The sequence below is a fragment of the Peromyscus maniculatus genome, chromosome 10 (genome assembly GCF_049852395.1).
Source record: "Peromyscus maniculatus bairdii isolate BWxNUB_F1_BW_parent chromosome 10, HU_Pman_BW_mat_3.1, whole genome shotgun sequence".
NCBI lineage: Eukaryota > Metazoa > Chordata > Mammalia > Rodentia > Cricetidae > Peromyscus > Peromyscus maniculatus.
Genome location: NC_134861.1, coordinates 98273890 through 98284873, shown reverse-complemented (window position 1 = coordinate 98284873; position 10984 = coordinate 98273890). Strand labels below are relative to the sequence as shown.

Here is a 10984-nt window from a genome sequence, read left to right as displayed (position 1 = left end):
CATCATCCTCCCCACCACTCCTCATCACAGCCATCCTTCCCCAGACATGACTACCAGCAACATAATTCTTCCCAGAAAATATGGGTGATGGCAGCTTAGGCATGAGCATTATCAACACTAGCCACGGTTTTCTTACGCCTATGCAACAGTATGTAGAACTGTCGTGTAGCGGGCTTCCGTAAGCGTGCGTTTAATTAGAGAATGCCTCTCTGGCTGTGCGGGACCATTCTTATTCCTCTAAGTAACCGTAAGTGTATTTGCTGAAGGCTGAGCTGGGTAGCCATTGTACAATCTGATTTGGCAACTGTACAAAAATTGTACTCCAGATTATACATTAAAGCACTAATTACAAACGGAACTCCAGGGACACCTTGGGTAGATGCAGTGCAGTGAATTAAGGAAGGAAACAATTACTCACAATTACAGAAACTAGCTCCCACGGTAAGAGGGAGCCTATTTCCTGCAGCCCAGAGAACCTTGGTAATAGTTTAAGAACACAAGATAAGCATGGTTTCTAAAAAAACAAGTAAGTAAAGGACGGATCCCCAAGTTAAGTTACAAAAATGACTTTATTTTTGTTCCTATACACTACATAGCCAAATAACATTAAGACATTTCCTTTCATGAACATGTATTATGACAAATCAACTCTCAGTCCTTTTTCTTGACAGTCCAAGAAGTTTTCCAGCACTGGACAGTCTGAATGCACGGGAACATTGTAAACAAATGCAGAACACTGAGCAAGCACATAAGGCGTGGAGTGTCAACCCCAAAGAGTAGCATGGTGGGATGACAGAGATGCAAACAAATACATTAGGAGCCATTCAGGTCAGGGGTGAACACCTGCAATCCAGTGCCCTGGAAGGTGAGGCACGAGATTCTCAAGTTCAAGGTCAGCCTGGGCTACAAAGCAAGGCCCTGGCTCAGACACCAAACCCTAAATACATAGTGGCTGCTATTTGGTGAACAAGTTAAGCTGCACATGTTATATAATCCCTCTGATTAACAAATAATTCCTCGGGGGCAGAGAGAGACTCTCTTCTCTCTCCCTTAAACATGAAGATGCCATCTTATTAGTGGGCGACTTTGGGAAAGGGGAATGGGGGATGGATACTTGTTTGGAAGGCTGATACCAAATTATTAGAAGGTCGGGAGTTAAATCCGAAAACTCACGGCGGCTCTAGGTAAGACTGTCTGAGTTTTCTTACTTTGTCTCTAAGCAGACACGATGCAGACATCACACAGTCCCTTCCAGAAAGTCTCTTCCTGGTCACCATGCCATTTTGCTCACTTGAGTGTGGCCCTGTTTTTGAGATTCTGGCCCAGTGTAAACTATTCAGCACCATCTCATTCAGGGGTCACAGGACAACAGTAATGTAGTCTTATGCTCCAAGAAGCTGAAATTACATCCACATTTATGTTATTTGCAAGAGTAATGCTAACGGATTTTGTATCTGTGAGCCATAAATGTCACTGTTGAAATGCCAATACTGTTGATCGGGCTTTTGGTATGATATTGGATTAGAGTGAGATAAATTGAAACCATAAACTAGCATACTGTAAAAAACTGGACTTCTTTTGTTCCAAGAAACCCAAAAAAGGAGTCCGGGTTGTTTTAGACCCTTCTGAAGCAGGACGTACAATAAAAATGAACAGAGTCCGTGGGGCAAGAACATTTCCCAAGCTGCCTGGAAAAGCAGGCTCAAGATGCCATGGGGATTGTCAGATTTCATTATAACATCAGGGAAGAGCTGGGTGGGCAGCGTGAAGAACCTACATGTGTAGACACTGGATTTTTATCTCATCAAGAGTTTTGATATCCAAAACCAGACCAAATCCTGTAACAAGAAAACACAATGCTCTCCTGAGGTGTTTCCTTCTTAGGTGTTTGTGATGGAAAACAATTACGTTAATTAGTGTGTGGATTTGTGTAGGTGCTCATGCCATAGCACCTCTGTGGAGGCCAGAGCACAACTTATGGGAGCTGGTTCTCTCCTCCCACGGTGTGGATCCTGGGAGTCAAACTCAGGTCCTTAGTCTGGGTGGCAAGTGCCCTTTACCCACAAAGCCATCCTGCCAGCCCCTTAGGTGGGGCTCTGTTAGGACCTTGCAGCCAGACAACCATCAGACAGCTGTTTGTTCTGCACTCCATTGCTGGACTTCATTGCCCACCTTGAGCCTGACGCTGCCCCTGGAGTTAAGAATACAGATGGCACATTTGTGATGGACACAGCAGTTTGCTGTGAACTAGAGGTTGGACAAAGAGGGGGCTGGTCCTCCTCAGGAAGAGCACTTGGAAAACAGAGTGATGGACGAGGCAAACAGCCTCTGTGCACTGAGTTGGATCGAAGAACATTAGAAAAGTCAGCAGCTCAGGTACCTGAGTTTTCCATTGGAAGGCTAAATAGTGACCGGACGCATCTTACTCAAGAATGTGAACAAAAACTTACTGTATTAAAAAGGATAGGAATCAGAAAATTTAAAGTCTTCAAAGTTAAGTTTGAGGCTTTGGAAGTTTTATAAAATCTAATAGAAAGATCTATGAATTTTTACTCTTGGTTAAAACATAAAGTCACAGAATTATACTGATTTATTGGATGTTATTTACAACTTAGGTTGGGACTCAGCCTGCAGAATCATTACAAAAATAAATCAAATTATTTTGGAAGCTTGATAAAATTGAATTATTGGTGACTTAGTTATGAACTCACATGGGATTTTCAGTTAATGTCACATAGAGACTTCAGCATAAATATGGTATTTAACCTGAATAGATCCCCTTTGAAGGGTGATGCTGAAAATTACTATAAATTTTAACAATCAAGACAGTGCATTCACTGACTCGGTTTACCTTTCCACAACAGGTTACTCATGCTCAATAACAGACAATCTGCCCATACATTCCTTCTTTAAGACAGAGCTGTTTCTGAACATGATACATCACTTAGACTCAGGACCACCATATACTAAAATTGAATATTTCTTCGTATAAGAAGTATAGCCATAACAGTAAAAAAAAAAAAAAAGTTTCATGACTGAAACTTTAAAGGGAAAACAGAAGCTCTTGCTCAACATGGCTGGCCCGTCACACAGATCTGTCCTTCATTCCTCATCCGCTCAAAATAATGAGCATCGCCCAGTTGTTTGTTTTGTAGTGCCAGATGACTAAGCTCAGGCTTTGGGGCATGCTGCTGGACCAACTCTTCGTCACTGAGCTACACCCCGACAGCTCTGTCTGAAGTCTGGATTTTAGGAAGACAAAGGTAAGGGAAAGCTCTGCCGGCCACCAGGCAGGAATTATTGCTGAGTGACAGCACTCCCAGGAGAGTCACACATCTGGGACGAGAAAGGCCCGACTTCAGGGAGATGCGATTTTAAGCAGAGAGCTGAGGAGATCCCATGCTTGTGTCCCTAGCATCTGCATCAAGGGCAGGCTTGCGGGAAGTGGATGACTATACATACGTATGTGCTGGGCTGTTCTGTTCGGCCCGCAGAACATGACTGCGCAGGGCCCAGGGAAGGGGCGGGGCCTGTTGGAATAGCTTTTTAACAGAGTGCCTTAGCAGCAAGACTGTTTACCATCTGATGCGCCCACATATCAAGACATCAAAAATGATTAAATTACTCAAAACAGGCTTCTAATCCTATGATTTAAAATTTAATTATCTGCCAGAATTTTAAAATGAATCTAATTTCCCAAAGGTTGCTCACCAGTACCACATGGCAATACTGAGGTGGATTGGGGTCGGGGGAGGGTTGTATTTAATTTTTACTGATAAATTTTAGGAGGTTGGTAAAAATACAAATCAGTTAAACAGCAAATGATAAATGAACACAGGGATGGTGACCACTGGGGATTACGTTCTTCACCCATTTAAAAAGCCCCTCTGAGGCGAACTGGAAATGTTGTTCGGGAAATAACACAATTGATAGTGTTGGAAGAGGGAGAATTTTCAAGACAGTGCTCTGTGACAAAGCACTTATGTGAACTACGGAGTGGAAAACTGGCCAAGGGAGAAGGCCGCTGATCTGAGAACAACAGGCCCAGACTCCTTGGTACACATGATGACGGTACTGACAGAGACCTGGACAAGGAGGAACAAGGTAAAAATGGTGTTGGCAAAGTTATCTTAACCCATTTAAAATATGCCAAAATGCACACGAGCTACAATTCCTTTCCTTTCACAAGAATGAACTTAAGTAAAAAAACAAAACCCAAAGCCAGAAGGAACCACCCATTCCTATCGGTAGGAAATAACAAGGTGCATTAGCTTCCAGGACAAATAAAACTTAAAAATATTAATATTGAAAAAATACAATCAAATTTTTATTAAAAAATACATACTCCTTACTCAATCTTTGTGTACATTTTGTCATGTGTGAAAAACAAAAAAACTAAAAAAAAAAAAAAACCCAAAAATAATCTAGGAAAGGCATTAGGATGACCTAACTCTTTATACTGTATTTGGTAGAAGCGTATTTCAGTCACGTTTTGATGAGAAATCAGCTACTCGGCTTTCATTTGCTCCCGGACATCTGAGGGCAGGGTCTCAAACAGAGCCTCTTCCACAACTAACCCAGCTCGCTTCAGAGCCCGGCAGTCTCCCAGCTCGGGAGGGAGGACCTCAAAGTGATTGCCTTTGATGTCTAGGTAGGAAAGAAACAGTAAATTTCCAATTTTTGGTGAAAGTACGGAGAGGCTGTTTTTCCCAATCTTCAAAGTTTTAAGTTTCTTGCAAAAGTAGAGTTCGTCTGGAAGGCTTTCGACTTTGTTACAGGTGATGGAAAAATAGTGTAAACTCTGCAGAACTCCGATTTCGGGCGGGATGAAGCGAATGTCGTTGTAGGACAAGTCCAGGTATCGGATTTTGTTGCATAGGAAGAGGTGGGAAGGCAGCACCTCTACCTTGTTGTGGCTGAAATACAGTCGCTCCAGGCTGGTCAGTTTCTTGATGTGCTCTGGGATGTACGTGATGCTGTTGTACCACAGTTTGAGCACGGTGAGCTTCCTCAAGTGCTGGAAGCTCACGATTTCTTCTATTGACTTCAGGTTGTTTTCCTTCAGGTCCAGCTCCTGGAGGCTGAGGAGGCTGAAGACGGCGTGGGGAATGCGCTCCAGGTCACAGTGCACCAGCTCCAGCTCTGTCAGGTTGACCAGCTTCTTCAGGTTGTTCAGCATCACCAGCTTGGTGCCGTCATTGTGGATGCACATCTTCTGGAGGTGACTGGACACATCCGCCACGGCCTGAGGGATTTTGGAGACGTTGCTCTTGAGGGAGAGGATTTTAAGGCTTTTGAGATCCCGCAGAGACTCCAGGGTGACATTTTTGGAGATGTCGTGACTCAGAGAGCCGACCAGGTAGAGCTCTTCCAGGTTTCGGAGGCCGTACATCCAGGGTGGCAGCTCCCTCATGTCATCAAACTTGACGCTCAGGACTTTGAGGTTTTCCTTCAGGAAAGAGAGCGCTGCGCTGTGGATTTTGACAGAGCATTGGTGCAGAGAGAGCTCCTGGAGGTTGTCTAGCTGGGCGATGGTGGCGGGTATCATGACGTTCTTAATGATCTCCAGCTTCAGAGACTGCAGCTCTGTGATCTCAAACACGGTGTCTGGAAGGCCGGACAGCATGATCAGAGGCAGCTCCAGGCGGTTGTGGGCGTTCATCTGCAGCTTCTGCCTCAGTTTGTCGGGGGTCCACTCATTATTTAAATTGAGCTGCTTTAATTTGTTCTCGCTGACTTCAGATAGGAACACTGCAAACCTCTTGGAATAGAGAGGGTCATATTGGTCTATCATATGGAGCATAAAGGCAAAGTCATTCTTCACATCCGGAATGTCATCGATTCCAGTCTCCTGCCGGACATACTCGAAAGAATATTCCTTCAGAGAACGGTAGAAGAGCCAGTACAAGGTATAAAGGCACGTCAAGCCATAGATGCTCACGAAGCACAGGTAACAGAAGGAGAGCTTAGAGAACAAATGAGCCATGGTGTGGTTGCAAGAAAAGTTTTTATAGCCCGTCATGTCCTGGATGTCCACGTTACAGTCCACTGTAAACTGGACTTTGGAAACCAGCGCGCTGTTATACGCAATGATGATCAGGAACTTGATAACCTTAAGCACGGTCTGCCGGACGTACATGGCGTACAGGATGTCCCCTTCTTCCACGTGCAGCCTGAACTTCTTCACCTTCTCAAACAAGGCCTTCGCCTGCTCCCCTTCCTTTTTGTCCAGAGCTCCCGCTGTGGATTTGTCAACCACAAACTTCTCAGGAATTGACTTGAGAGACTGGGCGTTGACCAGATTGCCTTCAGGACCGGACTGGATGGTGTTGGGCCTGCTCATGTTGTTCTTCCTGTTATCTTTCTCTTCCGAGTCCTCCCCAGACACTTCGGAGAGCGCCCGGGTAGTCCACGGGGAGTCAAAGCACTTCCCCAGGATGGAGACGAAATGTTCTATCTTGGAACTGGAACCGGGGAATTTGAACCAGAAGTTGCTGCAGAGCATGAAGACCAGGGTGTGGATGAGCACAAGGTACGGGAAGTACTTGGCATACCAGTGGAGGGCTCGCTCGTAACATATCTGGTTGATGAAGCTGTACTGTTGAAGGTCCAGGTCTGTCTTCAGTCCTTTCATCTCCACCGTGGCGGGGTTGGTGGGAGAGGGCTTAGGCGGAGGCAGTGGCGTGGTACTGATAACTGCCTGAGAGACATTGGAAAGGGAAGAGTGGTTCTGATCAGGCTGCACTCTCTTCGGGAGGCAGATGATCCTGTCTTGCATGACCTGAAATACAGAAATAATAGTTTCAAATTATATTACCCAAAGAGCTTTTGTAATGTCATTAGCGCAGGGAAAGTAGCAATAACATCCAATAAATGTCCATTTCCTCTGCCTGGAGAACATAACATTTGATTCCAGCACCACCAAGATTTTATTCTTAGCCCATGTTATGGAAAAACGAAATATCTGATTTTGTTCACCACATCAAAGATTGACACAAAGCAGTGGTATTGCTGGGGCATGGAACAAGCCATGGTAATGTGAGTATTTAGGGACTTTTCAATATTTTTAACCTTCATATTTCTTCTATCACTGCGGCCTGGGAGAATCTTGCCTTGAACTGGATGGCTTTCATTGCTGTATTTGTTTGTGTATGAGACGTGTAAACGTTGGAAAGAAGAAATATGGAAACAGTTCCTGGTGTTCTTGTTTACCGCTTTCTCCCCACCCACGTCATGCACCACACGCACGATTAGCATAACTGGCTGTGATGTCCCGGGGCTCTCACGGAAGCTTTCCCACGTTCTTTAGAGACGAGAGCACATAAACAGTGCTCAATAGCAACCCATTCATGCGGGAATTTGCTGCCTTGGAGAACAATCTTGAGGCCCTCTGCTGCCCTGCCAGGGCTTGGTTGAGAAGCCTATAGAGTCAGAGCATGGAGCAGCTCCTAGGGGAGCAACACAGAAGGGACAGGGTGGGAGGTCTGGGATGAGGCGGGGAACTCCTGAAACCACCTTAGAGGCGCCACCCTCACCAAGAGGCTCAGGAACTTGGAACAATTTGGACAATGAGCAACAGTTCAGAGGACGAATAACAACCACAGAGCACAGAGTAATGATGTATGGAATTCATAAAGCAGGGACAGTTGGTTTGGGGCTGGTGAGGCGGTGGATAAAGACACCGGTGTCTGGAGTTTGAGTCCGGGGGCCCGCAAGGCGGAAGGAGAGAACTGACCTCCACACAGGCACCCACGAATAAGTAAATGTAAACAGGAAGAAAACAGAACAACTCTGTCTGTATCTTTAAAGGCTAGAAACCCAGGTGTGGTGATTCTACAAGAGCCAGGGCCTAGTGACAACAAAGGTCTTTGTACTGATTACAGAGGGAGAAGCTGAACGTTTCGAAGCGGACCCCGGCGGCATAGTCCGTGATTACAAGAGGGGACAGGGCGCCGGAGCCCACCAGACAGATGCGCAAAGCTGACAACCAGCCGAGTACACGAAGCATCGTAAAGCACGAGGTGCCCGGTGTCCGTCCACCTGCTGAGAGGCACCCAGGGCCCCCGCCAGCCCTTCTAGGTGTGGGCGCTATCAATGTGGGCAGGAAGCACGCCTCTCCTAGGGACGAGGAGATGAGGAGGATGAGGAGGACGATGGTGACAGCAGCACATGTACGTTGTGCTCAACACACAACTGTCCCTATTCCAGGGTCACGGGATTAATTCTGAATTGTCACTTTTACATTTCATTTTATTTAATGGGTATCATGTTGTCCAGGCTGGCTTCAAACATCCCATGTAGCTGGGGTCGACCCTGAATGCCTACTCTTCTTGTTTCTACCTCACAAGTGCTAGGATTCCAGGTGTGTGTCACTGTGCCTGGTTTAACTGTCACCGTAATCTCATAAGGCAGTACGCTGTGATTCCCATTTTATAGTTCAAGAGACCAAGGCATTAAGTGACTTAAGTAACGTCATATAGACTACATCCTGTCCTTATTTTTCATAACTGATAGGTTTGAAAATAAATGTCTTTCTTGCTTTAATCATTTTTAAAAACATTTCTTTACAGCTACGGTTAAAATTTTTCACATATATATGTGTGCGTGCGTGTGTGTGCGTGCGTGCGTGCGTGCGTGCGTGTGTGTGTGTGTGTGTGTGTGTGTGTGTGTGTGTGACATGTGTTTCAATGCAACAGAGGCCAGGGAAGGGCGTCACATGCCCTAGAGCTGGAGTGATGGACGAGCAGCCCAACGTGGGTGCTGGGAAACTAATCTGCATCCTCTACAAGAGCCACAGTGCTCTTAGCCACTGCCCTCTACTCACCAGCCTTCCTTTATTTCTAATTAAAAAATTATCTTTGTTCTTTCTCAGTGAATTTTATGCCTTTTCCACCTCCTGTTAACCTCTCTTACCCCCTCCTCCTGCCGAGAACTTTCCTCTTCCTAACAAATGCTGACCCTATTTTAAGTCTTTCGTTGTGTGCCCACTTTGTTTAGTTGGGGTAGCTTCAGCAGGGCGCTTTCTTTCTTGAGGAATATTTCGGAAAGTTTAACAATCACGTGTTGAAAGTAATTTCCCCTTTGCATTTGAAAACATGATTTCGTTTCCTCCTGCTTATTTGCTGGTGAGATGTCTGCTGCCAATTTAGTTCAGTGGTTTAGTGAGTGACCCATCTTTCTCTATGGTGGTTGGTGAGACTTTACTGAATCCTGGGTTTTCTAGTGCCACTTTATTCTTGGGTACACGTGGATCCTCCCTGCTCCACACTGGGCACAAAGGACTCAACTCTCTGCGGTTTTAGAAAATATCTTCCAATGCTACTTCGCACGGCCCCATCCCTCCCAAGGACACATGCTCCTGCCCTGTGGTCCCTTTTCCCTAGAAGGGTGTGTTCTGCAGTCCTCTCGAGCTTGCTCGGACTTGGCAGAACCCAGAACTCACTTCTAATGTACCACTTCCTCAGGCAACTGTTGTGGGATGTCTGGACACTGTGTGAAGATGTGTTGCTGGGATTGGTGTAACAAACAGCTGAATGGCCAATAGCTAGGCAGGAGAGAATAGGCGGAACTTCTGTGCAGAGAGGGCTCTGGGAAGAAGAAAGGACATTTTGTCAGCCCACCTGGAGCAAGTTGGATGTGCACTACTATGGCCTTCTGAGTGCTGAGATTATGCATGAGCACAGCTTGATCTCAGCCCTTTTTTCAGTTTTCTTCACCCGTTCTGGGGAAGGTGTGTCTGGAGTAGGGGGTGGTTTTCCACTACCCGAGTGTGCTCTTGTGATTTCTGTATCCATCTGGCCCTGGGGGCCATCCCTAGGCATTTCCACAGAGCTCTGGCATTTCACTGGGGGTATTATCACCTTCCAGGTCCATGCTGGGAGATGGCAGTGAGCAGGCTGACTGGAGCTCTGGTTGGGAGGTGCCCTAGGGCACTTTCCTCTGAGGCACCAGCTTTAGCTTCTGGTCCATTATCCTTCTTCCAGATCCTCCTGGGAACAAAAGCTTTGGCTTCACAGAGTGACCAGGCTCCAGGCTCTTATCTTGCCGGGAACGCTTCTAGTTGGCTTTGCTGGCAGAGCCGTGGTCCATTGCTGCTTGGTTTTGGAAGGAAGCCTGGTAGTTGATTTAGCCCACTCAGTGTTCCATTCCTGCTCCAAGGACACGCTTGTCTGGGTTTGCAGCCCACCTGTGTGCTTTGCTATCTTACCCATCATGACTCTACACCTAAATGGGAAGTGTTCTGGAGTCTAGCATTTTATGAGGTTTACATAATCATGAGTGTACATTACTAACAAAGTTAGTCACAATACAGCATCCATCCGCAGTTCCAATGTATTCTTTAGTCTGCAGCTTACAATCTGAAAAGACAGGGCTTCACAGTGGTTATGGATATTGCTGCTCTGTTTGCTTAAGGCAGATTGTTCTTGTTGTTGTTTTGGTTTTCTGAGACAGGGTTTCTCTGTGTAGTATGTAACTTTCTCTGTCGACCAGGCTGGCTTCAAACTCACAGAGATCTGCCTGCTTCTGCCTCCCAAGTGCCAGGATTAAAGGCATGAGTCATCATCACCCTAAGACAGATTTTTTTTTAAAGGGATAGTCTTTTTCTTTGGTAATTTCACATACATATACAATGTATCTTAATCATATCCAACTCAAATCTCCTCTCCTTCTCAGTACCCCCTTTATGCCTCTTCTTTTTTATTTTTAATAACTGACTGAGTCCAATTATTGATGCCTGACTACCCATTGGAGTGTGGACAACCTATCACCGACCATCCTTGAAGAAAAACGATTCCTCCTCAAACAGACACCAACTGCCAGCAGCTTCTCCCCTAGGGCTGGCTCTTCATGAGCCTGTCCTCCACCCACACTGGGACTCTGACTGGCTTGCTCTTTCCTGGGCAGGCAAGCACAGCTGCCGTGAGTTTATGAATGCAATGGCCATGTCACGGCCAGAAGACAGTGTTCCACAGCCCTCCTCCCT

The 10984-nt window shown here is 46.0% G+C and overlaps 1 protein-coding gene across 5 annotated transcripts in view; it reads right to left on the bottom strand.

The window, feature by feature from the left end:
- Positions 1 to 550: 550 nt before the first annotated feature.
- Positions 551 to 10984, bottom strand: part of Lrrc8c (leucine rich repeat containing 8 VRAC subunit C) — an 81244-nt gene continuing 70810 nt past the window's right edge. For all 5 annotated transcript variants that reach the window (XM_076546870.1, XM_016004397.3, XM_006985838.4 and 2 more), the window contains one exon: positions 551 to 6781. In XM_076546870.1, the coding sequence (XP_076402985.1) occupies positions 4508 to 6781 (2274 nt within the window). In that variant the 3' untranslated portion in view covers positions 551 to 4507. The remainder of the gene's footprint in view (positions 6782 to 10984) is intronic.